The sequence below is a fragment of the Falco cherrug genome, chromosome 8, assembly GCF_023634085.1.
Source record: "Falco cherrug isolate bFalChe1 chromosome 8, bFalChe1.pri, whole genome shotgun sequence".
In the NCBI taxonomy this organism is placed as follows: Eukaryota; Metazoa; Chordata; class Aves; order Falconiformes; family Falconidae; genus Falco; species Falco cherrug.
This window is the reverse complement of record NC_073704.1, coordinates 57,856,071-57,882,618: the sequence shown is the minus strand read 5'-3', so window position 1 is coordinate 57,882,618 and position 26,548 is coordinate 57,856,071. Positions and strand designations below refer to the sequence as shown.

The 26,548-nt window shown below is 44.1% G+C and overlaps 1 protein-coding gene across 2 annotated transcripts in view; it reads left to right on the top strand.

Annotated features, from left to right (window-relative positions):
- The window catches only part of GRIA1 (glutamate ionotropic receptor AMPA type subunit 1), a 125,548-nt gene that overhangs the window by 67,058 nt on the left and 31,942 nt on the right, over positions 1-26,548 (top strand). For both annotated transcript variants that reach the window (XM_005440585.3, XM_005440586.3), the window contains exons 6-11: positions 11,553-11,714; positions 12,837-13,004; positions 16,404-16,508; positions 17,900-18,010; positions 18,961-19,167; positions 20,322-20,692. In XM_005440585.3, coding sequence (XP_005440642.1) covers positions 11,553-11,714; positions 12,837-13,004; positions 16,404-16,508; positions 17,900-18,010; positions 18,961-19,167; positions 20,322-20,692 — 1,124 coding nt within the window. The remainder of the gene's footprint in view (positions 1-11,552; positions 11,715-12,836; positions 13,005-16,403; positions 16,509-17,899; positions 18,011-18,960; positions 19,168-20,321; positions 20,693-26,548) is intronic.

Sequence of the window (26,548 nt, the reverse complement as noted above, 5' to 3'; positions counted from 1 at the left end):
CAAATCCAAATCTCAAAACACGTTCCCGTCACCCCTCACTTCTTCCCAGGCTCAATTTCACTCCCGATTTCTATCCCTCCTCTCTCTGGTTGCCATTGCGCAAATTTTTTGCCCCTTATTAAACACGCTGCCCCATCACTGCTGGGCTCGGCTGTGGCCAGTGTTAGCTCTGGCAGGGAGCTGGCTGGCATTGGCTCCATCAGGCATGGGGGAACCTTCTAGCAGCTTCTCGCAGAAGCCACCCTGCAGCCCCCCCGCTGCCACAACCTTGCCACGCAAACCCAATACAGGGTGTTTTGCCTCCAGCTTTGATCTGCATCTTTTCAAAGCCAATTAAACAAACCGTCAGCTCAGGCTTGCTGCAGTAATGATTGTTTTGCATGTCACAGGTGCTTGGGGTCCTGGGCATTGCCCTCCTAGCTTGTTTTAGTCAGGCCAACAAGAAGCTGTTGACTATTAGTAGCAACTTGCATTTTCTAACTAGTTTTAACCCCATTTCAGTATGTGTCCCCTGGGTGAGGTGTTTTACAGCCATCCTGAGAACCCCACTAAGGGCAGGCTTGTTAATGTTGATGCACCGAGACCTCTTTGACCTTCCAGTAAAAATAAAATATGTACCTATTCTGCAGCTTGGTGCTAAATCAAATCTGACTGTCATGGCTCTAAGGAATGAATTGGATGTAAAGATTTCTTTAAGGAAAGGATTCTCCCTGTAATGCAGGGAGATGCTGCCTGAGGACAGAGCAGTATGGGGCAGCGGCAGGGCCATCTTTCTAGAGCAATATGCTATCTTCTCCTAGGAGGCTGGAGAATTTCTCTGCCTATGGAGGTTTGGGAAGAGTTAAGAGAGAGAGGAATAGCCTCAACCCACAGGGCTGCTGGAGGTTTTCTGCAGCAGAGCTCCTACCCTCTCCTCCCCAGATGTGTCCGTCCAGCCAGGGGGATGCACAGCAGAAGACAGACTGGTGTTGGCAGTTTGGGGCTGAGGCTGCTCCCCCAGGATGCTCCGTGTCCATGCGGGGTGAGACACGTGTGAGGTCTGGAGCTGTTCTTCCCTCCCACAGCTGTGTCTGTGAGGCAGCACATCAGCTCTGGGGTAATTAAAATTTAAAGTACCAATTAGTCAAGCAGTTACTGCCCTTCTCCTTCTCTCAGTCCCAAGATAACTCTGTAATTTACAAGGCAAAAATGGCCACATAATTACCCCGCAGTGCCCTGATACTGACCCCACACTTCTGCGCTGGGTGCCTACCATGTAATTACAAAGTTTAAAATGTTACGTTGCACAGGCGGAGACATGCAAACTGTAGAGCAGCCAATCACTTCAGCTGTTAATTTTTTAAAAAATTAGTATTTGTTGTAACCCAGGTCCTGGTCCTCAGATGTTTATGAAAGTCCCTTCATTAAGGTTAAGCCGGGAAGCTATCTGGAGTAGCTGGCGTGTGTGTGCCCGTGCGCTTTTATGTATAGCCATGCAGAAGGCTAAATGAGAGTAACACCTCTTCTCTCTGCAGGGTCTCATAAGGATAAATACATTAAAGGCATGAGGTGGTCTAGTGCTCAGGTGTTGGAGTTTTGAAGGACATTTCCCTCTGTCTTATGATACCATACTCTCCCACTTTTCCCATCTTTAATTTGTTTTCTTAGCCTTTGCACAAATGCTGAGAGGACAGAGCTGGCTGGAAGAGGCTGCATACTCAGCCAGCATGGGTTATAAATAATTAACAGGGAGCAAAAGGCTTTTCATTTCCCCAGCCCCTCCACAGGAAGGTTCTACCTCCCAGCTGCAGCTCAGTGGAGGGTGCTTTGGGTGCTTTTCAAGCAGCTTTGATTTGGAGGGAGAAGAAGAGTGAAAGGAATTCAAGCTCTTTGGTCTTTTCTGCTCCTTAAAACCTAGCATTGTACAAGAGCCAAACTCCAGAGAGAGGAATATTTAAAAAAAAAAAAAAAAAAAAGAGTAGAAGATAATCCAACAACATGAAAAACCTATTTAAAAAAAGACTAGCACCTCTCAAGGTTAAGAAAGCCCTTTCCAGGGCAGAACAGGCTTTGTGGTTCTGCCGTGCACATGGGCAGGTTCCGGCACCAGAAGCCGAATCGGTTCCTGTGATGTGCTGCACCCACACAAGAGCTACTTGCTGATCGGTTCAGCGAGGAGAATGGCAAAAAGGCTGTGAAGCTCCTATGTTCCTGAAACCATATGGCAGTGAGGAAGGACGGTAAGTCTCCCTCTGCAGGGATGGCCAGGGATGTTATAAGGGATTGGCAGGATGTGGGAAGTCGGCGTCTGGCAGGGTTAAACTGTAGTGTGGATGCTCTGATCCAAGAGATCACAGTAGGTTTTACCCTGTTCTAAGGACATCTCATTGCTGGATTACAGCCTTCAGAGGGTGTAACATGCTGTAATTTATTCCCACTGACTCATGCACGTAGTGGATAGACCTTAAACACCCCACATTTTCCCCTGTAGACAAGTCCTAAGATGACAGAGTGTGCCTTGCCCACACACACACGTACACTCATGTGCACACCCGCACGCCTAGAAAACAGCCCAGTTTTGTGGAAGCAGCTCATTCTGGAGTACTGGGTCATAAGAGAATAAATTAAGAGCTAAAACCTGCAAGTGCCTGAACATATCCAAATGAATTATTTTTTGTCCCCTGTGCTGACTGACAGAGTCCTGATTTTAGGACTCTCATGCAATATGAAGATAAGGCTCCCAGCCCTGGCTGGGGCAGGCTCTGGCCTTGTGCAAGTCAAATGAGACCTCAGCTGGTTCACAACCACCAAGGTACCTGCCCTAGCTGGAGCAAAGGGATGCATTTTCAATACCTACCTTTTGCAGCACTGCCTAACCTTCTTGGGCCCTTTCCTGTGGGGTGACTGTTATGGAAATGACATATCAGAAGCAAATGTTGGGAAGCGTTTATGAATAACCCAACTGAAATTCTTATTTTTGGCTGTATGCTTGTTCAGAGCTATACTCAGCCAAAAAACAAGCAGCAGCACGCTACTGTCCAGTTACAGCAGCTCCAAACCATCGTTACATCAGGAATGCGAAGCAAGTGAGTTTGGAAGGCAATGCACGGGCTGAATAAGACCTAAAAAAATCATCCATGGGTGCATTTTGAACATGGAGGAATTCCCTGTCTGGTCACAGACAACTCTCGAACAAAGGCGAAGTGGCTTGCATTAATCACTGCTTGTTTGCCCAGCGGTTGCTGTCGGGTGAGCTGTAGTAAAGTGCCAAGCAGGTTTTGACAAGTAGCAGCAAATGAAAGCTAGTATTTCTTAGCAGGAACAGCTTTCTTTTTCAGTGAAATTGCTGTTGCCAAGGTGAGACAATAATATTTCTGTGTTCACAACCAAAATAAAACCATTCTGCACCTTAGGCCATGGGCAAACATCCTTCTCCGAATCTGCTATGCCTGTTAGAGACACAATCTGTCTTGTATGTGCAGCCCTGCCCATCCCACGAAGGCCTGTCTGCCACATCCCTGCCAGGGGAAGGGTTCCTGTGAGCATCCCTGCCTCTCCTCGAGGCAAATTTGGCACTATCGATGGCTTTTGCAAACTCATGAAAACCTGATTCTCAACCCGTATCCATTAGAGTTACCCCAATTAGCTTTTACCAGCTGCTAGCCTGGGTATTTGTCAGGTGTACCAGCACTTTAAGAAGTGTTTGTTTTTGTGAGTCTTATTTCTCAAGCCTTGTTCTCAGCCTTTGAAAGCATCAGTCTAGCAACCACACAGGAAAAAAAAATACTATCAAAGGAGCAAGCTTAGAAACTTCCGGGATTCCTTTCGTTTGATGTTACAGGCTTTTTCCCCATAACCTTGGCTTCACATACCTGTCCTATGCCAGGGATGTAGGCTGACTACTGTCAGTAGTGGGAGAACATCAGCTCTCTCAGGCAGAGGAAAATCTTTGTCTTAAAATAAGTGACATTTGTGTGACCTGTCTTTAAAAGTATGAAAGACAGCTGCCACATACAGTGGTTTAGCCTTTTTTTCTTTCCTGGTGCATTAGTCCAGGTTGTTCTTTTAGCAAATGCTCTCATTTGAAGTTGAATAGATAAGCGTATGAGATTGCTGATGCTAGGGGTAGCAGGGAAAAGTAAAGATAAAACCAGAGCTGATGAGCAGAGGTAAGCATTTTATCCTGTGCCATTGTACATCAGCATGTGTCAGTGCTGAGTTAGGCCATGGACAGGGTTTCACTGTGCAAGCAGCGGCGGTAGCTTTGGAGGTTGCCAGCACAGCAGAAGTCAGGTGAAACGTGCTGGTTGGTTCAGTTCACCTGTGGTTTAAATGGGCCTCTGATTCTTTTCCCCCCTGAAAATGGAAGGGAGAACTTCTGCACCACCAAGGCTGAGCTACAGTGACCTGAGAACAAGAGGTGATGCAGACAGTGAAGACAGGGTACCCTCCCAAATTGGCTGTCCAAAAGGATGTTCCCATCCCTGGGGAGAAAAGTTCTCCCAGCACAGGCAGACATCAGCTCCCCTAAAGCAATGCAGGACGTGTGCACCCTGCAGCCCATGCTGGGGCTGCGTGGGGAGGGTGTCTGTGCCCATGCTGGGTACCAGCCGAGTGCGAGAAGCTGTACCTGGCACAGCACAAGTGTGACGTGTGGCACTGTCCATGTGTCAAGAGCTCTGCTCCCTGCACCGAGCCCCTGATCCAGCTTGCCTAGAGCTAAAACGTTGCAGTTCTCAGACTTCCATCATCTTGAAAGCTGCCATGTGTATTTTAGTCACCCTCAGTTCTTAACGCTGTCTCCTGTCCCCTGAAGTATTGCTGACTGAAGGTACAGACAAGGTCAGCAATACTCAGGTTTGCATCACTAGCTGATTGGAAACTGTTTTGTGGGAGTTTCCAAAAGGATGTGTACAGCAATGGCTTTTTGTCCTGGTAAGATCTCAAGGTGCCTGATCTTGCAAAAATGATATTCTTATGTTGGAAAGAGATGTCCTAAGTTATTTTTAGGTTTCTAAAATTATGCCAGTTAGACCATTCCTCTTTCTGAGAAGTTGGTGCATGTAGGCTTATGTGAAAACTTGGTTTTACAGGCAGAGGAAGACAATATAATTTATGAGTGAAATTTCTGACGTCTGCATTTCACTTCCAAATCGCTTTTCTGTCCTGAATTCAATGTCCTTAATTATTTTTTGCTTGAATTGGAGTGTCTCTTGTAAAACAAAATCATCTGGTTTTGATAAGAAAATTGCCCACACAGGAGAATATGAACTGCAACCTTGGAAGAATTTTTGCAGTAGCTAATGAGGGCTCAAACATATGAGTGACTTACTGTGGCTTAAAAAAACCCACTGAGCATCAGGCGAGTAACTGACAGATTATATTACAGCTGTTGGAAGGAAAAATGTGTTTGCTTAAAACTCAGCAAAAGGGTGTTAAACTAACAGGTTTCCTCAGCCATTTGCAGTCTACTAATCCATTAACCTGGCTCAACTAGCAAGGGGTGACATGTAAATCTGTAGTATCTTACTCATGGTGACTTCATCAGTGCCTTTTTCAAGTCAAAATTTGCCTAGCTTCAGTTTCCTCCATCAGATTTATGCTTCTGTTTGCTAGACCAAATATTCCGTTACTGATGTTTTGGTCCTTGTGAACTGTGATCAGGTCATCCCTTAATCATATATTCGATTGAAGTCTTGGCATCTGTTACTACACGGCAAGTTTCCCAAACCTATAAATCCGTTTCTGTTCTGAAAGCTCTCTAAAGCACAAACATCCACCTAGAGCATCTGTCCCTCTGCCTGGCCTGAGCTTTCCAACAAGATGTTTATGATTATTTATATCCAGAATGTGCTGCAGCAGTGGGATAGGGCTGATGCAAATAATATCACAAAGAACATCTCTAGAGCTGTACAAAAAAAAATAATTTCTGGTCATCTCTAGCCTCATGTTCTTGAAGTCTGGATTCTCACCTGATTTGGTTTGCTTTGCATCAGTAGACCAGAACAAAACAGACTCATCAAACAGCAGGATCAGGATCCCCTCTGATAGTTCCCCCTCCTCCCATCTTTCTTTTTTCTTTCTTCTTCACTTACTTTGCAGTGAGGACTCGCATGTTTTGCTGCCACAATGAGATTTGACACATTAATAATTCTGCAGAAGAGAAGAAGGCCTCTCCTGTTGGAAGGCATGCTAGGACGAGACTTGAGCAGATGGGCTCTTTTTTGACGTACCTTCCTTACTAATCTGAAGTGATGGGAGTGAGGAATGAGGACTTCACCAGAGAAGTCAAGCTTGAAGATAATTTGGTGTATTAAGGATGCTCCGTCTGGACACACTCGACTTCTTGCTCCCTGCAGAAAGACACTGGCATACCTTGGAATGACAGGAGCCACTTTGTATTCACTCAGCTGATCTACAGCCATTCAGAAGCAGTTCGTTTTGCTTTGCAAAGTTTCTTATAATCATAGTCTGCTAGGAGGAAACAGTCTGGCATTGTGAGCCACACATGGATAGCATGCAGAGACAGCTGGGCCAGTTTGCCACAGGTTTCTGTGGCACCCACCCAAGCTCAGGGTGAATTACTTAAATGCTTTTTGCTTAAAAAGGAATATTTCAGTGTATGACTCACTAAAAAAAACCCAAACAAACAACAACAACAAAAAAACCAGACACAAAAAAAACCCAAACTCTAGTCTCTTTGTCCCAGACAGAAAGGGACTAAAAAAATCTAACGCTCGTTCCTGGGGTGAGAGGACTGTGTTAGGTTCAGCCAACAAGCTTTGTCCAGGCAATTCTGAAGAAAGGGGCATTTCCACCTCCTGATTCACAGATGAGTTTTACTGTCTTCAAGGTGAGATCTGGAGGGCTCAGGAGATGCAGAGGGAGGAGAGAAAACAATGGTGTTTCTCAGAAATGTGGTAGTCTTCATTGAGATTCTCTAATATCCTTTCTCTCAGGAGAAGCCAAGACTTGGACAAAGGCATGGAGCTTTTAAGCAGTGCTACAGCTGGGCGGTGGGGAGGTTGATGAGATGATGAGCTGCAGCCTGCCCAGAGCTCAGCCCTCGCTGCCTGTTGCCGCAGCTTCAAAGGCACAGTTATACTGCAGGAGGCGTTCTGCAGGGAAAGTGCCGGCATTTAATATGAATTTAGTGAAACAGAGAGAATTTGAAGGTGTGGGACAGTGTCCAGCTGCCTGTCAAGGGCTGAGGTGAGGCCACTGCTGTCTGCAGTGTCTCCGTGGGCTGGGATGATGTCCTAGAAGGAGCAATGCCGCCCACTGTCATCAGTGTGCAGAGAGGAGGCAGAGGTTTTGGACGGTGAGGCAGTGAAATATGGGGGTGAAAGGAGAGAAGTAGGGAAGTAAGTGATGCTGGCAGATTTGAGGAGGGTCATGCATGAAGGAATGAGGTTTTCCCTACACTGTCTGCACTGCCCACTCAGTGTCTTGGCTCCTCATGGTGTTCAGGGCATAAATAAGGCGCTGGCTCATTTCTGGGCAACTTTCTTTTCAAGGCAGATCCTTCGTGGACTAGTTAATCAAGATGGATTCATGAGGACCATTTCAAGTCATCAGTCTTCCTGCATTATGCATTTCCTTTGATGACTGAGCCCACAAGCAGTGAGGAGGAATATAAATGTGTGACTTGCTGACACCTCTCCCAGCAACCCAGGCAGCGAAGGGGACAGTAAAACAACCTTTGGCTGAAAGCTGTTTTCGGTTTAAGAACAGCACAGAGAACAGATGAAGCAAGGAAAACACAATGAGGCAAAACCCCTCCCCAGCACCGTTCTGTTTTCTATTTGAAGGCACGAAGTTCTGTAACAGCTGCCCATGTTATTTACTAGCAGCAGGACTTCTGCACGTAATCGCTTTGTGAGGTTCATTAATGCAGAGAGAAAAGTCGATGGGCTACAGAGCAAGTTTCCTCCTTTGAACTGAGCCTGGCTGCTGCTCGAGCTGTGCGCTGCAGATGCTCTGAGTCAGGGCAGGCGTGGAGGAGGGAGGTTGCCGCAGCCCGTCAGCATGGATGGGTCCAGATTTTTGTGGTTTATCAGCAGCCTGCTAATCCATTGGCATTCAGGGAAAGCCGGGCGTTTTCCAGGCACACGCAAGGCGGGAGGCTGTATTCTCTGGTTTGCTGAGATGCTTTTGCAATGTGAATTTAAATCGAAGGGACAGTTAATCCCGCTGTAGGGCAGGGTGGGCTGGCTGGCGTGGTGTCCCTTCCAGCCACGTTTTCCCCAAGAGGACCGCTCTTGCAGAAGCATTGTCTCCCCTGAAGTAGCCAGGTCCTGGGCAGCGATGCTGGCTGGGGCACCGTGGAGCAACATGCTGCCTCTGGGTCCCGTGGTGCTCACCCTGCCGGGGGCTGGAGCCTGAGTCCCTGCATTCCTCCTCTCCCTCCCCAGGGACAGGCAGCGCTGTGCAGGGAGGTGAAGCCAGATGCCTGCATGTCCAACAGATACATCCCAAACGGTGCAGGGCCTCGGCTCATTTCCCTGAACTCCACTGGGCTCCAGACGTGGCTGCAAAGTGAGCTTTTTCCAATTTTTTTTTTTTTTCCAATTTTTGCAATGGTTTCAAACCATTTGACTGCTCCGTGGGACCACAGGGGTCCCACAGAGTACATCGTTCCAGCACTGTTCCCCTCTTGCTGTACTGGATTGGATGGCAAAGGGAAGCAGCTCTGTGCTGGTTCTTTCCCAAACTGGTTGATATTAAACCCGTTGCTGCAAAAGCACATCTGCTGCCCCTCAGTAGTGGGTTGCAGTCCTCCCTTAGTCAAATTTTAAGTATCTATTTTCTGTTTTCCAAATATGGCCAATTGAAAACTAAATAAAAGGTCCCCTTTTTTTTTGCAATATGTGGTTCTAATTAGTACAAGGTGACAGACGATTGATGGCTTCTTTGCTTCCAGACAGTGTAATCCTCCAGCTCACCTGTTTCCTACAAGCACTGACTGATATTCCAGAGAGATAAGCATATTTAATTCCTGATGCCACTTTGTCAATAGAAACATTTTTCAAGAGACAATTTGCATAACATTTGATATTTTCTTGTTTATATGTTAGCCAATAAGAAGTCATCTCCCCTTGGAATTATTTTCTAAAGTACCTGACCTCTCCGGTTTATTGGCTGCCATGTCACCCAGACTGTTCTGAGCAGATTTCAGTGGTGCAGTGATTAAAATTCCTTTGTAATTAGGAACATGCCTGTACTGACCTTGTACTGGGGCAAGCGGAGGAGGGATAACAGGTGAAAACAGTTATTTCATCAGTTGATAATAGCCAAAATGCAAAGACATATTCAAGGTTAATGATGTCCTCCATGGTCCCAACTGCCTTAAACAGTTGGAAATCTTCAGAGTTCTCCACGCTTTTTAAAAGAACTGAATTGTGTCTAAAATTAGTGGGGAAAAATTAGTACAAACTTCAGGAAGAAATAATCCCTTTTGCCTCTTCAGATTATTTTAATAATACTAAGTAAGATGAATTCCAATGAATATTGTTGAACGCTTGCTTCAGTTTCAGAATGGTTTGGTTTGGGATAAGACAATGTTTTCAGCCACTGCTGTCTCATCACTGGTATCATACTCCCTTTTTGACTTTTCCCATTTAAATCTGTTTGTTGAGGGGGTTAAATACATCAGACATCTCACTCACATTCTGTTACGAACTTGGACTTTTCTTCATGCCTTTGTAGGCCTTCCAAGGAGGAGCTGGTGGCACAAACCTTGAGTTGCTGTGTGGTAGTTTCTTTTGACAGATCTTTTTTCCCCAGAGTACCTCCCAGGAGCAAAATGTCAGTGTAATTTGGTCCTAGCCATGAACAACCAGTTGGCAGCCTGTGAGGTCCCTCTTACTGAACCTTAGGAGCTCCATGTGTCAAAAAACACTTGGCCTGAAATGCATTAAGATGTCAGGGGCAATTATCCTGCTGCATTTCCTATTCATTAATCACAGTTCTGGCTTTCTGAAACCCCTATGCTATTAATTGCAAACGAGATTGATGTGGGTGTAACCAGCATTCTGAGGAATAGGTGCACACAAAATAAAACTTTTTTTTTTTTTTTACATAAATCGCTGCACTTTGAAGCAAAACAAATCATCTGTTTAGAGCATCTGTACACCGATATCCAGTCTTCAGCATTGTAAGTGGATGCCAAATTGCTTACAAAAAGCTGGAAGAAAAAGTGTGAAAGTCTTTAAAGACATTTTTGAGTCACTTATGACTCCCTCGATCTGACGCTGATGTGAGAGGGCAATTTAGTCTTTTCCTTGCAAGCTGCCTGTTCCCAAAACAGGTTTCCATCTAACAGCTTCATTCTGGCCTTGGAATTTAATAAGATAATTAGCTCCCTCAACCTATGCACTGAGAGCACCATTTTGGGAACCTGACTAGTATCTCCTGGGAATAATGTACTTGTATTTTTTAACTCACACCATCATCATATGTTTGAGAGCAAGAAAGGGAGAGAAACCCAGTGGTAGGTTGGGAAGGTGCCTGCAGAGAATGTGCACCCCCAGGGCTGAGCTCAAGCAAGCTCTTCTCTGCTTGGGTGATTGCATTGCACACAGTCCTCTCATTCATTTCCTCTCATGCATTTTGGTTGCTGATGGTACTAGTGAAAATAATGGGCTACATCTCTTGTGCTTATATCCCAAAAGAAAAAGCACCAGCCTCCAGTCTGTCCCACCCACAGCACCGAAGAAGCAGGGCAGAGTCTCTGGTCAAGCACCTGCCCCATGCAAGGGGGCCAGCAGTTTTGCATAGCAGCAGTGCTAAAAAGAGAGGATCAAAGCTGGGACACCAAAACGTGGCCACTTCTCCATATGGCTTGTAGTTGTATCTCTAATTATTTTGGTTTTGGCTCTGACTGAATAAGAGTGACTAATTCTACGATGCCACCCCAATACACATGTATTTGCACACTTGTGTTCATCACAGGCAGTGGGCAAGGAGTAGAGGAGACCAATAAATGAATGGAAGAAAAGTATTTAATTAGTAATCCAAGGTCTAAAAACATACCCTTTTTTCTCCCAAATCAGCAAATCCTATAAATTGGCTTTTCTAACGACAAGCTCCTTTGAGAAGCTGACCAACCACTTGTTCTATGCTGAAAGTTCATTTTTCAGGATTTGTGTTTCCCTGCAAACTGTGAATTGAAAAGATGTAGCCTATCCATTGGTGACTGAGTGCATAAAAGTTAGAGCTGGGTGAATAATTCTTCCTAATATGTTTTAAGGATTTTCTTCGTTTTGTCCAAGCATTATTCAGGATATATTTTTGTTGTTATTCTGCTAGTTTTCTTACAAAGGAGCTGTTATTAATGTGACTATTTGTCTCCCTGAGTGGAAACTGCAGGATATGTCCAGCTCAGAGCCTGTGAGAAAGGCAAATTCACGCCATGATTGGGAAGCGGTGCCTCTCTTGAACCAGACCTTACCCCGCAGAGGGAAGAGATTCTTCCTAGGCTGGCTGCCGTATTCCTAGATAGGCAGGATTCCTCTTATCCGCCCAGAGACCTGTTCCTCTGATGAGCTTCTCCTGTTTCTCTCCTGTACTAGGGATTCATGGACATAGACCTGACCAAATTCAAGGAGAGCGGAGCCAATGTAACTGGCTTCCAGTTAGTGAATTACACGGATGCTGTTCCCGCCAGGATCATGCAGCAGTGGAGGAATAATGATGCCAGGGAGCATCCTCGTGTGGACTGGAAGAGGCCAAAGGCAAGTGGTATAAAAAAACTATTTAATTTAGGGTCCATCTGGCTCAGTTCAAGTCATGCTCACCTCTTTGTCATCACACAGAGCTCTTTAATCACACTCTGAAAACCCATTACTTCATATAATTAGGAACATTATCCATTCCAGGTGCCTCAACATTGTCTAAATTTTACTAGGCAGTAGCAGCTGCCTGCTAAGACATACGCAAGTTGGTGTTTTCACTCAGTCTCCCAATTTTTACCCCTCTCAGAGCTAAGGATTAAACACCTCATGATGTTCAGCATATAAACAAGAAAAAGCCTCATTAACTCCTTAACCTTTGACTTGTTTATAAGATACCACGTGATAATAAAGTCTTTCCAGATGTTCTTTCTGAGCATTTCAAATCAGTGTGTACAACAGAGGGGAAATATATTTTAATTCCTAACACAGAAGACCCTGAAGCTGACGAGTGGAGGGTGGAGGGAGGAGGTTATTTTTTTTCCTATCTGACATTTGAAAACAAAAACACTTGTGACAAACACTCAGCAACAGAAATGTCAACTTTGGAAGTATTAGTTTGAGAAAATTGCAAACAAATAAATCAGTAGGTGATCATAGGAAAAGGAATTAAGTCTAACATTTACTGTTCATGCCAAGAGTTTTACACTGGTTTCTGCACAAGTTTTTGCTTTAATAAACTCATCTTTTGCAGATTTCTTGCACATTGAAGCAGAGTTTTCTGGTCTCCATTTGTGACCAGAAAGAGTCACTTGTTGCTTGATTTCATGTGTCTCACATTGACATTATATGATGTATTGCTTTAAAGTTCAATGGTTCTAACCGAACACAGACTCGGATAACAGGCGAACGGGTTTTAAGGCTGAGTCCTCTTCAGGCAGTGCAATCTGAATCTGCATCAGGAGCTTCTCCTTTGCTCTCCTGTCCTCTGGGAAAGAAGGCACCAACTTTCACAGGTCAACAGGACAGTAGTGACTAGAAGGAGCAAGATGCTCTTGAACTTCATAGATGGAAGGATGGAAACAAAGCAAATCATCTGAAAAGTTACCCTGAGGCAAACGGGTGTAGCATGCCCCAGGTCAGCTCACCCTAACAAGCGATGTACATCTCCCCTTCTTTTTCTAGTACACATCAGCCCTAACGTACGATGGGGTCCGGGTGATGGCCGAGGCATTTCAGAACCTGCGGCGGCAGCGGATCGACATCTCCCGTCGTGGCAATGCCGGGGACTGCCTTGCCAACCCGGCTGTGCCCTGGGGACAAGGCATCGACATCCAGAGAGCACTTCAGCAGGTTTGATACCCAATGTGTGCACTGCAAGGTGGGGGAAGAGGGGTGATTAGCAGCAGAAATTTTCAAACAAATCGCTTGGGATGAGGAACTGATCCTTCCAGATTAGAGCCAGGTCTCCTAAAAAGTTCGGGGGTACATCCAGCAAACCGCTTTTCCTTGTACCATCCAACGTGTCCTTGCCTCCTCTATTTTCTGTTGAAGTTCTGTGATGCAAAAGCCAAAATATTATCCCATAAGATCATAGCTCCCTATTTGTACCTTCCTCTTCCCGAGGCAGAGACCTGCTCAGACCACATTATTCACAGATCCTTCGACTGTCTGTGAACTTGGCTCAGTTCCAGGCTGCTAATGAAGCTTGAAACCATGTGAATTTTGCCTTATGTGTTGGCTGTCATCAGAATGTTCTCCAAGCCCACATTATACCCTGTTTCATACTGTGAGGATTCGTAAAATCTTAATGCAGCCATGATGCATTAGGGAGATCGGTTACCTAATAAACATGAAATACTTGGAAGTCTTCTGATGAGCAATGGGTTCTCAAGCATTTTCCTTTATTGAATTTATGAGAATAGGATATCAAAATTACATGGCTAGAAAATTAAATTCTGTGTGTGTTGGAAAATCTTTGAAGTTTCTTCATCTCTTCATTAAAACAATTTCAAAAGTCTTAATTTTTAACTGTAGTGATTGTGAGGAAAGAACATTAAAAGCCATTTGCAAAAGTTGTGTTTTTACCATTGAAAACTTAAAATTTGAAAAAGGTTTGACCAGTTGTGATGGTCAAAATAAAAGGCTCTGAAACATGCGGGGGAAGTAGTCTCCTAGGGAAATTTCAACTATGAATTTCATAATCATCCGGCATTTAGTGTTGTAGCAAGAAAGAGGCAGGTGGAAATAGAAGAACTCATGATTAGATTGAAGGTTTGAGTTATCCTTTTTGTGAAGACTCACGATTAGGGTAATACTTACAGCTATTCACAGCGTGCTTTCTCTTCACCTCCCATTTGCTAATGCCTGAAATTTTATAAGCTGTTTAAAAGAGAAAAGTTTCTCTCCTGATTTCTACTCAAATGTCTGGAATAAGCTCCTGAATTGCCTTATTTCTGTTTAGTGTAGGAAGGAATCATAGAATCATAAAATCATAGAATTGTTTAGGCTGGAAAAGACCTTTGAGGTCATCAAGTCGAACCATAAGCCTGACACTGCCAAGAGCACCACTAAACCACATCCCTGAGTGCCACATCTACACGTCTTTTTAATTCCTGCAGGGATGGTGACTCAACCACTTCCCTGGGCAGCCTGTCCCAATGCTTGACGACCCTTTCAGTGAAGAAATTTTTCCTAGTATCCGATCTAAATCTCCCTGGCACAACTTGAGGCCGTTTCCTCTTGTCCTGTCACTTTTTAATTGAGAGAAGAGACCGACCCCACCTCACTACAACATCCTAACAAGGAGTTGTGGATGACATGAGCAAAGATGAAAAGCGATTTGAAACATTCTGTGGTTTTTCAAAAACAGAAATCTAACACATTTCAGCAAAATGTATGCTTTTATGAAAGAGAATTACTTTTTTTATTTTCCCCCAGGAAAATGCACACAAAATATTGCTTTAAACAAATACACTGAGATTTCAATTGCACTTTGAAAAATTGTGATAGTTTCTGACAGATTTTTTTGTTAATGTTACTTGATTACCACCTCTAAAAAGCAGGTAGCTAGTCCCTAACTGCTGACTAACCCTGTAAACTAGAAGGCCACAATAGCATCCTTCTGCTCTAGCTCTTATGTTAAGCACAAATTTGCTTAAATGCTCCATGTCTCCAGCTGACTTTGCTGGTGCTTAGCACTGTTGAAATCAGTCCTCACTTTATTTTGTAGTGATTCAGTGGGTCTCAGAAGATGGTAAATGATGGAAAAGTTGTGCTGCATCCTCCAGCACAGATGGGAGAGATCCCTTCTGCTGTTTCAGTGCCACATGGATATCACAGGATTAAGATTTCATTCATTCAGATAGAAGAAATTGATGCTGTACACCCGTTTTTTGGTGCCTGTAAAGCTACAAAGCACGAGCACCTGTGACCTGAGTTTCAGAGTCGGTCAGAACCTGCAAAGAAAACCAAAGGGGCCATGGTAAAAGGAGGCTTGGGAGTGCTTAAGACAATGGTGCTTTTCCAGCGCATCTATCTTTTATGATCCTGTTGTGTCTTGTGAGAAGGGAAAAGCATGTCTCTCTAAATGTCACTAGGAATACCTCTTGAGTTGCAGAAGCGCCAGAAAATACTGGCAGATGTTCATTTTCATGACGAACCTTTATGATAATGGCTGGAAAACAAACACAGTTAAGCAGATTAGCAACAGATTTCCTCTGTAAAGATACATCCTCGTTTCTTCACCATGGGTCTTTGTTCTGAGGATCTCAGAGTACGGCTAAATACCTGTTTCCATTTTTCATGTGGGGAGACTTCAGTTGCAGGAACAGGACAACAGATTTGTTCAAAACAAGTGGAAAGGCTGAGAAAAAAACCCTTTCTTTCTCAGTCTGGTGGCATGAATACTTCTCCAGGTGGTCTCTGTAGATAGAGACCCAAATTTGCACTCCTTTTCACATGTTCCTGGTCCCCACTCACTGTGTGTGACTAGTCAGAAGCCCTTCTCCATGCCACTGGAGAAGCTGGGCACTTTTGCAGCAAGTCAAATGGCCACGCTGAGAGGAGACATTCAGGACATGGGATGTGAGTGAGCAACGCTCTTCGGCTCTGTACTGTTATCAGCAGAGATTTATGATTTAAAGTTTCCTATGCAAATTTCATTTACAATACTAAATTGTCAGGTTTTATTAGGCTGGTGCAGAAGTAATTAGATTTGCTTGTTAACTGATAGACTCCTCTCTATCAAAAGACGGCAGCTGGGAGCTGTGGCCACAGGTTCATATTTCCTCCAAATATAGTTCCTGATTTGAACTGACAAATTCTTTACCAATTCCTGACTCCAGGTCAGATTTAGAAAATAAATAAATAAATAAATAAAAACACCAAAAAAAAATCACAAACCCCAAGGAGTTCAGAGCTGGTTTAGCTCACTGTCACATCCCAAGAGGTGATGGGCTCACACATGTGATCTAGCTCTTATGCATCACAGAGCTCAGTAATAAACGACTAAGTTTTAATAGGAATGGTTTTTAGAAGAAAGGGTAGGTTAAGGGAATGGCTGTGCACAGGGCCGGGCAAGCTGTATAGAGAGTGAACCCAAGTGAAATCCTGGTGTCAGACAGAGGTCCTGTCTCCCCTGCATGGATCTGAGAGACATGACTGCACTCTCCATCCTTCTTCCCGCTGCCAAATGACCACCACGTGAGATGCTGACCAGTTGGTCCCCTCATTGATATTTATGTCTTTAAGGTCCGTTTTGAAGGTTTGTCTGGCAATGTTCAGTTTAACGAGAAGGGACGGAGGACCAACTACACGCTCCATGTGATTGAGATGAAACATGATGGCATCAGAAAGGTAAAGTAGAGAGCGACCTGAGATCCTGTGTCAGGCACCAGCCCAGTCTGTGTGTTATGGTGTGACTAGGTCTCAACAAATGGTTCTGTGCATGAAAGCTTGCATGTGGAGTCACCACGAGTGCATTCCCAGCTCTCCGCATGAGCAAAGCCAAGCCAAGAAATAAAAAAGTGTCATTTTCAAGGCATGCAAAGCAGTCTTCCTCCTCTACATGGTATTCGTAAGAGGAAAAATGCAGTATTGTGTCCAGTTGTGGGCTCTGAACTTCCAGAAGCTGGCAATCTGGAGAAAGTCCAGAGGTGAAGAAACAGAATGGCTAAATGACTTGATTTTGCTGTGTATTTATTGACAGAAATGTTGCTTGTCTGTAAGACATGTACGTCACTGCCACAATGCATATCATATTTTAGATCCCGTAAGTTGGAGGTGCAAAACAAACATACGTATCTCCATTTATGTTGCCCTAGGGCAGAGGTTTGGAAGCTCTTTCCTCACTCACCTTTCTTTTTCTCCATGCAATGAAGAGAGATGAGAAGCCTGCGTAGATTTTTTTCTCCTGAGCTGTTATGATCTCTTATCTGCCATCAGCAGGCTCCTGGTTATGCACTGTGTTAATACCCTTTTCCATTTACTGTGATAAGAAATTCCTTTCACATGAGCAGAGCTCAGGCAACCTCATACTTACATGAGGTGATGGAAAACCTCTTATAAAATCAAGCCCTCAAAGAGGATAACCTCAGCCATGGTCTTCCTAATGATACTCGGTAGCACTCTGCTTTACCTGCCAACAGTGGTAGATCAGCCCAAATCCCTAACTGTTAATAAGCACAACTTAACATAAGAGTTATTCCTATTACAGCTGTTCAGTTTATTCATAATCCCAAATTTTTTGATGTGGATCAGGTCTGGGGTTTTTTTCTCACTTGATTTTTGGTGCTTTGTCTCAAGATGTCCTAAGCATCAGTCCTATGTTCATGCAGGCTTTCAGCTGCAGGGTAGCATTTTATCACCCTGTAGCATCTGGACGTGCAGCAGGCGTGCTCGCTATTAGCAAAATATTCAGGAGTCACACAGGGAAGGTGGGAACTCTTGGCATAGGGAGGAAGCAGGGAATGGAAATAAGCCTCCAGAACCAAGTGCTAAATGTTTTTATGTGCATACAAGCACTCTGCTACTGTGGTGTACCATGCACGTTACTTTCAGGCTGGAGTCATGGTGGGATGGGGAAGTTCCTGGTCCCCCCAGCAAGACATCAAGAGTCAGGAGGGAAGATCTCTGGTTGGGTATGAACGTACAAAGAGAGCTGATATTGTTTGGATTACACTGTTATCATATCTTGGTTAATATTCCAAAGAGATATCAATGAGATACCCTGGGTTTGTGTTCAGCAGATTGGTTATTGGAATGAAGATGAGAAGTTGGTTCCAGCAGCCATAGATACTCAAAGCGGCAATGAGTCTACAAGCCTCCAGAACAGGACTTACATAGTCACAACTATCCTAGTAAGTGCTGTGACTTCTATCCCATCTCTCCTTCTCCCCCATCCCCCTGACGTGCAGACTGCCTCTTCCCCCTCATGTGCCCTCCTTTGTACTATATCATTTTTATAATAACAATAATAACGATAATAATGATAATAATAACAGCACTTACTGTTTCCTGCCAGGTCCATAAAGGTATCTGAAAATTGCTATGGCTAATTAAATGGGTTTTAAAGAGCTCTCATTCTTAAGTGTAGAAAATACAAAAGATTATGACAAGATAGTAGAGGCATCAGAATAGGTAAATTAGGAGCATTATACCTGTGCTTTGTATTCAGCCCACAGAATGGGGGCTGTAATTTTGGGAAAGATAAGCTGTATTGTGCAGAGACGCTGAATCATAGCTTTAAAAACAAATCTCCACTATAATCATGAAGGAATAATAGGTACCCCATAATGTATGGTATCATGTATTGTGTCATTGTATGTGCTTACCCTGCAGAAACAGGAAATTTTACTAACTTGTTTGTTGAATGCTTACTGTGAGTCTGCAGAGGAGACGCAATACCCATGCTGAGTTAAACGTCTTAGGGCTCTCTCCTGTCCAGCAGATTTGATTCTGCCTGTGCCCACATAGGCACACATGCCTTTAAAAAGTCATAGCTCAGATGCACTAAATATCCCTTGCAGAACTGCAGTGAAAGGTTTGTTGCCCAAATTCCTCCAGCTACGCCATTCCCCTCAGGTCCACACAGATTCTGCATGAATAAATAGAAAATGCCACAATAAAAATCATACTTCGTGCCTTCTAAAATAAGCCCACTGTGCGTTGGCTGTGCCCTTTGGTACAGGAACACAGAGCTAGAGCTTTGCAAGGGGACCAGAAGCTGCACGCTGGGCTGCAGTCTGAGACCCTCATGTGCATCTCTAGAATGTGGAGCGTGGCTCAGCATTGGTCTTTTCTGTGCCAGGAAGACCCATATGTGATGCTCAAGAAGAATGCCAACCAGTTTGAAGGCAATGAGAGATATGAAGGCTACTGTGTGGAGCTCGCTGCTGAGATCGCGAAGCATGTTGGCTATCACTACAGGCTGGAGATTGTCAGGGATGGGAAGTACGGAGCCCGGGACCCCGACACCAAAACGTGGAACGGCATGGTGGGAGAACTTGTTTATGGGGTGAGTTTCTAACCTCATCCATTGCCCTTAGCTCTTGGTACTTGAGAACATATTCAAGCCCTGGAGTAAGAAGGAGCCCTGCCTTCCGTCAGCCTGAGCTGTCTTGTGGGCTGCAGCTCTGATAATGCAAATAATCAGCCCAAGTAAAATATTTCAATTTAGGGAGGGGGGGGCAGGGGAGCACATTTTGTGCCTATGGAAATGCCAGAATGTTTCCTTTCAACAGTTCCAAGATTCCCTTTCTTTCGGTTTTTGGAAGAACAAGTATTGAAAGGTTAAACTTTCCCATGGGTAGAATCTCCAAATTTTGCTCTCTTTTGTATTTGCATGGTAATGACAGGATAAAAGAAGGATATGATTTCAAACACTCAGCATGCGACTGGTGAGCAGTAGGACCAGCCTACTTTCTGTCTAGCCACTCATTTCCATCATCTCAGATATACACCTGCACCCTACACTTCGAAACCTTGTTCTGTCTGGTAGTTCACAATCTGTGGTGTTTGGGTCATCTTTCAGAGGGGTCTAATTTTCCCTTGTAGGGAAAGGAGAAATTGGTGTATGGAGCATCAGTGCCCAAGACTCTGTATCGCTGTGTTGTAGTGTGGGAGGATCTGTCTCCTGCTGGTAGCTCTACAGTATATGCCAACAGCCATTTCAATGCATTTCCCTTTCCATTTTCAAGATAGATTGTAAAATAAGTGGAGAGTGCACATCAGTGTCACTGGAACATTTTTCCTCTTCTACTGCATCAGTTATGCAATCAAAAAGCAGTTCCTGATGGAAGTAAACATCCTGGCATGCTTTTTCAGGCGATTGGCTTTTCCTTGCCTCTTTTGATCTTTGCATGATAAAGCTCTTTTAACAAAAATCATCTGCATCAGACTGTGACATCAGTAGATAAATCAGACAAGAAAGGCTAGGTGGCTGCAAAAAGAAAATGCTGTGATTTCAAAACAGAACAGGCAATCAGTAGTGGTGAAATGGAAATAATCCACCAATATTACCGGCTGCTCCTTTTTAACCTTTCTCTTGCAATTGGTTTTGTCTGATTTCTTTTGAGATAGTGGGGATAAACAGAGATCAAAGAAATGTAAGCTGGAGTTAGTAGATATATTTTTTCCCCAGAATGCAAATCTCTTTCCTGTTTCTTTCAGAGGGCAGATGTGGCTGTGGCACCATTAACCATCACTCTGGTTCGAGAAGAAGTTATAGACTTTTCCAAACCGTTCATGAGCTTAGGTATCTCTATCATGATAAAAAAACCTCAAAAGTCCAAACCAGGAGTTTTTTCCTTTCTGGATCCTTTGGCCTATGAGATATGGATGTGCATTGTTTTTGCCTACATCGGAGTCAGTGTTGTCCTCTTCCTGGTGAGTCGCTTCAGCCCTTACGAATGGCACACTGAGGAATTCGAGGAAGGACGGGACCAGCCAGCCAACGACCAGACGAATGAGTTTGGGATATTCAACAGTCTCTGGTTCTCCCTAGGAGCTTTCATGCAGCAAGGATGTGATATTTCTCCGAGGTGGGTTGCCTTCCCCAGTGAACTTTCTTCCAGTTCATGTGGCTTAATCTTCCTGCGTGCTTTGGAGCTGAACAGGTTCTTTTTGACCTTCCTTCCTGAACTGTAGTGTAGTTTTGTGAATCAGTTACAGATTCAGACGGGATCCAAGGGTTCACAGGTCTCACAGTCATGAATTTGGGACCTAAAACTTGAGACCATAAAAATACCACTCTAAATTTGACCTGGGAAGTTCTTTTGAGAGAATTTACAGAAATGCAAACTAGTTTTTCTAAAGCCACCCAACTGCAATCAGATGATGTCAGTCATTTATGCTGTTACTGCTAGAAATAAGATTATTCTAGCACTATAAGGAAGCTATCAAATTCCAGTAAAGTAGGGAGAAATAATACAGCTGGTGCCCAGTGAAAGGTTATATAGTCTGTGTCAAACTTTATGGAGCACACTGAGTAGCTTTAAGTATTATTGGCCTTTAGAAAGGTCAGAGAAGTACTGAGCGTTCATGCTGGTTCCCATTCCAGTCAGTAGTTCTGCTCCTGAAAGCTCAGTAGGACCCAAAGGCTCCTAAAGGGACTTTTTGGTGAATGGCTTTTGTAATTACTTTTAGATTATTTTTCTTGGAAAAGCTGGCGCAATATAAGGTGGCTGGAAAACTGCATGAAATGCAGAAGATGCAAATCTGTGACAGAGGCACAAGTAGAGGCTTATTTGTAAATAACGTCTGGAAATATCTCCTTCATTTTTGAGATCTATATTTGCACAAGTCTTATTCTAGGGATTTTGCCTACTGCAGGAGCCCATGATACACCTATCAATGCTTTTTTCATACAAAGGCATTCAAAAAGAAAAGAAAAAAATAAAAGCACAGGAACCAAATAGCCGTATGATAGAATTTCTTATTTATTTGAACAAATTATATGTCCGGTAAGTAATGTCTGTAAAAACTGAGGGATCTTTCTTGTGGTATGTGTGTATTCCCATGAGGCAGGATCAGAGATGAGGCAGGGGCTAAGGTTTTTGACACCTCCAGGGCAGATGGTGTTAGGGTTTGTGAGGCTGAAAAAGGGTTAACGAGCTGTGGCTTGGGATGTGGATCATATGTACCCATCCCTCCCAAGAGGTCTGCTCTGGATGCTGGATGGAGGGAGCATGTAGACGGGTCAGGCACCAAAACTGCGACCTGCTGCAGGACACAGCTGGTGTTCACCCTCACCGAAGCCCTGAGAGGCATGCTTGTCCAGGCTTAGGCTAAGAACATTTTTGGCCAGGTTTGACTCAAAGCAGAGGCACTGCTAGTCACAAGAATGACTTTACAGGCAGCGTATGCCTGCACCTACATGCTTTGGTGACATCTGAAGAGATGCTCTGATAAAAGTGGACAGCAAAGAGATCTTTTGCTCTTTTTTTTCCCCCATCCTTTCTTTTTTGGCCTTTGCCTCCCTTCTCTTGGAAGGAAATACGAGCAGAGATACACCTCTTGTAGGTAAACACAGTAGGCAGAAGTTACTTTCCCTGATGCTGGGATGGCACCAAAGCTCAGGGGACGAGCAGGAGGCACAATTCCACCGGTAAACTCCCGCAGGATGGCAGGGGGAGGCCAGGCACCGGCTTGTTGGCTGTTGGATGCCAATTTGTCCAAATATTAATGAGCTTGGGATAGCGTGGAAATAAGAGCCTGCAGGGCACTTTGATAGTGACAGCTTTTATGAGTATGTTTTATCATTTGATCATTGATTAGTGGGAGTCCAGGTGGAGTGTTCAGAAAGTCTTCCCAGCAGAGGGAATTTCAACTTTATCGCTGTCTTGGTACACAGCGCTGTGCATTAGGATCAGGTTATTGTGATTTTCATTCTCATTGTTGTTCTTGTCATCATTATTCTTATTTAGGAAAGAGAATGTCTTCCTTTGGGGACATTTCAATAGCCAGTTTCTGTTCCAAGGAGAAGCGTGGAGAGGTGAAAAGCTGAGACTTTGCAGAATAGCAAATTTGGAAACATCTTTAATAAAAAGTGTCAGGGAAAGATCAGTGGGTTTGATGCAAGTAACAAGATTTGCTCCAGCTAAACAACACGCTTTGAATCACCATTTCAAAGTGTGGTTTTATTTTGCTTTGAAATGGGAAATGAGAACGATTCTGCCACTGTTATTTTAATGTTGTTAATTTGATCATCCTGATAATGAAAATTACAGTTTCATTGAAACCCATATTTTCCCATGGAGCACAAGAGCACTTTCTGACTACAAATATTTGCAGGAAGAGAAAATCTGAAAAGCAAAATATGGGCATTATTATGACTCCCAGTACTCTGCGTACAGCTCCTTGAGATGGTGGCAAGTGGAGGGGGACATTTCTGCAAAATATGAAAGCAAGAGGGAAGCAGAAGAGTGAGAATTTCTGTAGGATGCTGTTGTACAGAAAGGCTCTGAGTGCACTCCGTATTTCACATGTATTTTTCACGCGAACCTAGTGCAGGATTCCTGTGACACATCACTTAGAAATGAATGCTTGGTAGAACGACATTGTGGGCAGGTGGGGATCTGCTCTATTCCAATATATCTCCTATATGGTTGCTTCTAAACTTATCACTACAAGCTCTCAGCATCTCCCCAGTAATGTATTAGCCAACATAAATAGCTTCTGTTTTCTGTTATGCATCTGTTCTGTCATTCTCTCCCCAGCAGAAAGGAGCAAGTGCAGGGGTGTATTTTGTTTTTGTAGAGGTTTTGGGTTGTTTATTTCAGTTTTGTTTTGGGAAGGAGTAGGGGAAATTTGTCTGGAGGCTTGTGGTGGGTTTTGTTGGGTTTTTTTCCCCAGAGCACACTTGTTTTAAGTGCATATGCCACTATGTATTTATCATAAAAAAACCTGTAGGATCAAAACCGCAGACACATCATTCAGCACAGTGGGTGGTGAGCTTTGTAGCAACTCCTTGCTCTTGTAAATGTGCATTCCTCCGTCTCAGACCAGTCCCCAGGGAACTTCGGTCCCCCACAGAGACAAAAATTTGCTTTTGAAGGAAAGTGGTGTCCTTTTTAAGGACAGTCTTACTAGCCAGAACTTTAATCAAGCTTTTAAGTATGCTGGTCACAACTTACCAAGCACTTTAAATATACACTCTGAATTGGATGACCTGTAGCTGGTCCAGACAGAGCGTAGCTGCGGGTTATGTGCTCACAGCCTCTCCTCCCGAGGAGTAAGGCTACTGGACATGAGGTCGACCGGTGTCCTTGAAGCTCTGAAGCCTTCATGTCTAGGCATAGACTGGCTGAGTGTGACAAAGGCCAGGCAGCCACCAGTCATGGAGAGTCCCAGCCAGAGCTGGTGGCAATCTGTGCTGTGCCTTTCCATGCTGCGATATGAGCACGAGCAAGGAACTCATCCCTCCTGAGCCGTGAATGGAATGGCTGGACCGCAGGTACATAGCTTCAGCCAAGGGAGGCTGTGAGCTCCTGAGCATTTCCCACCGGGATGTGCAGTCCCCCTTCTGCACATCACTGAGCAGTGTCCCCACTGGATGTGGTTCAGTCACTACTACACGGACAAACTTGTCCTGGTTGAGGTGAGATGGTCCCTGTCACTGCCCTTAAAGGCCGTGCTTTCAGAGTACTGGCTGATACACAGCAGGATGGGGGAGAAGCAACATCTTGGAGCTGTGAGTAGTTTCATGCACATAGTAATGGGCAGAAATCAGTGAAGTCTGAAACGGGCCATAAACCATTAGGCTCTGCAAAGTGCCACCTTAACTTCAGAAAACAGTCATGAAATTGCAAAAGCACTCATTAAATGTGAAATACAGACCCAGGAAAGAGATTCTTAGAGCAGGCATCGGAGGTAATAAATATCCCGCAGCCAATAGTGAGAGCTTGCAGCAAGAGAAATGTGAAGTAAATATGACTCACATTGTACCATTTTTCAGAAATGTAATTTGATAAATTGTCTTCAGAGCTTAAAATAACCCCAGTGTATAGCAGCTGTGGAGAGTGGGACCTCGCTATCACCCAGCACGTTGCTGCCATTCCTCTCTCAGGATGGACCTGAAGCCTTTGAGGGGACCAAGGGGACGTCTGGGCTTCCCAACCTCCTCTGCAGCAAAACAAGGCATCTGAATTTTTCATTTTCCCCACCATTTTCTACAAAATAAATTATTTGATTGTTGTGAAAAGGATAAAATACCAGGGAGCAAAACACAGATTTCTCTTGTCAGCCTCCTAGCCCGATCTTCTATTTTTTGTTATCGCAAAATGTGTTGCTTCATATGGTTTGAGCCCAAAAGAGATTTCCTGTGTATTGGAGACTATTCAATTTAATCCAGTTACTCTTCCTGTGACTCAGAAAACTTATGTTTGACTAAAATGAAATACATTTGGCTAAAATAGATCTTCCAGAAAGGCATTTATCCTTCCTTTGAAGGTACCATGAGATAGAATATACACAGTTTCTCTCAGCTGAGCGACTGTAGGAGTCTTGTCCCCACTGGAGTTTGACAGGAGGGTAAATGTCACACAGTATCACCATCCTTTGTGCCCTGCAGAGGAAAATTGAACAGAGATCTCCAGAAAGAAACCCAGCTTCATGGGGCTTCTCTTTATACTGTGTTGTGGAACCAAAACACATATATTTTGGATTCAGATCAAAACATACCGTGTTCAGTCACATCATGACATAAAAGAGTATCATGTCATGATACCGGGACACCACATCTTGAAATTGCTTATGATAATCTGCACGATCGAGAACAGAGCTGGAGATGCCCTGGTCAACCTGTGCTGGAATTGAAATGATGGATGAAGGTTTCATCGCAGCCTGCATCTGGGAGAGCCAGATTTGAGAGGGGACATTTCGAGAGCATCAGCAGGGATGCAGGAGCAGGAGAATCTGTGCTGGTCTGTGCAAGGTGCCACAGGGGACCACTGCTGGGAAAGGGCTGGGCCACGCCAGGGTGCCCTAAAGACTGTGGGTGTTTACTGTGTGCAAGGAGACATGGCACAAGATACAATCCACCCTTCAGCTGGCTCGGGATAAGGAGTTAAATGGGTCTTAACTTGCCTGCAGAGTCCGGAGCTGGAGCCCGTGCAGGGTGCAGTGGCACGTGGCAAGTAGTGACCCCTGGCTGTCAGGGGGATGCTGCTTAGGGAGGTTTCCACAGAGATGATGAATGAATGCGCCCCGAGGTGGGAAGGAGAGAGAGAAATGCTGGCTGCCATCCAGTCAATAGATACGATCTATTATTTATGGGCATTTTGTGGACATCGTTATTTGGTTTTAGTGGTGTGGAAACAGTGCGCTCTGGCTGATCTATGCAGTGTGCAGCCGCTTGTATTTCACTGCACTCCTTTGCAGGCTTTCTGTTGCACTCAATCATGGCAGTTTGTCTGTGGAAGAGCAAGTACGGTGTTTATTATCTACCTGTAATTAATGCTGAGCATTTTCTTCCGCTATTTTTCCTGTTTATTTACATTTCTTTTTAGATCAATTGAAAAATTCACAGGAGACTTCAGCCACAGAGCTGGTGGAAATAACAGCAAAATCACTCCACAAGTTGTTGAGGGTTTTTTTCCTAAACTAGCCTCTAGGGACCTTGAAAAATAGCAGCACTTTTAAATTTCATCAAGATGTTCCTAGTACTGAAAGATTTTATCTGGTTTTAGACAAGACCTAAATCAGAAATTGGTTAGGACAAAAATTTTCTTTTTCTTAGAGAGGTTTGATTTGGGTTGTTTCAAGGGAATTATTTCTGTTCTGTTCTTTTTTTAACTTACATTTGCAGGGCACTTACTTATTTTGCTAAAAATTTAGATTTAGGGAAATTAGAACCAGCTGCATTTAGCAATTAAAAGGATTTTAATTCCTTCCTGAAA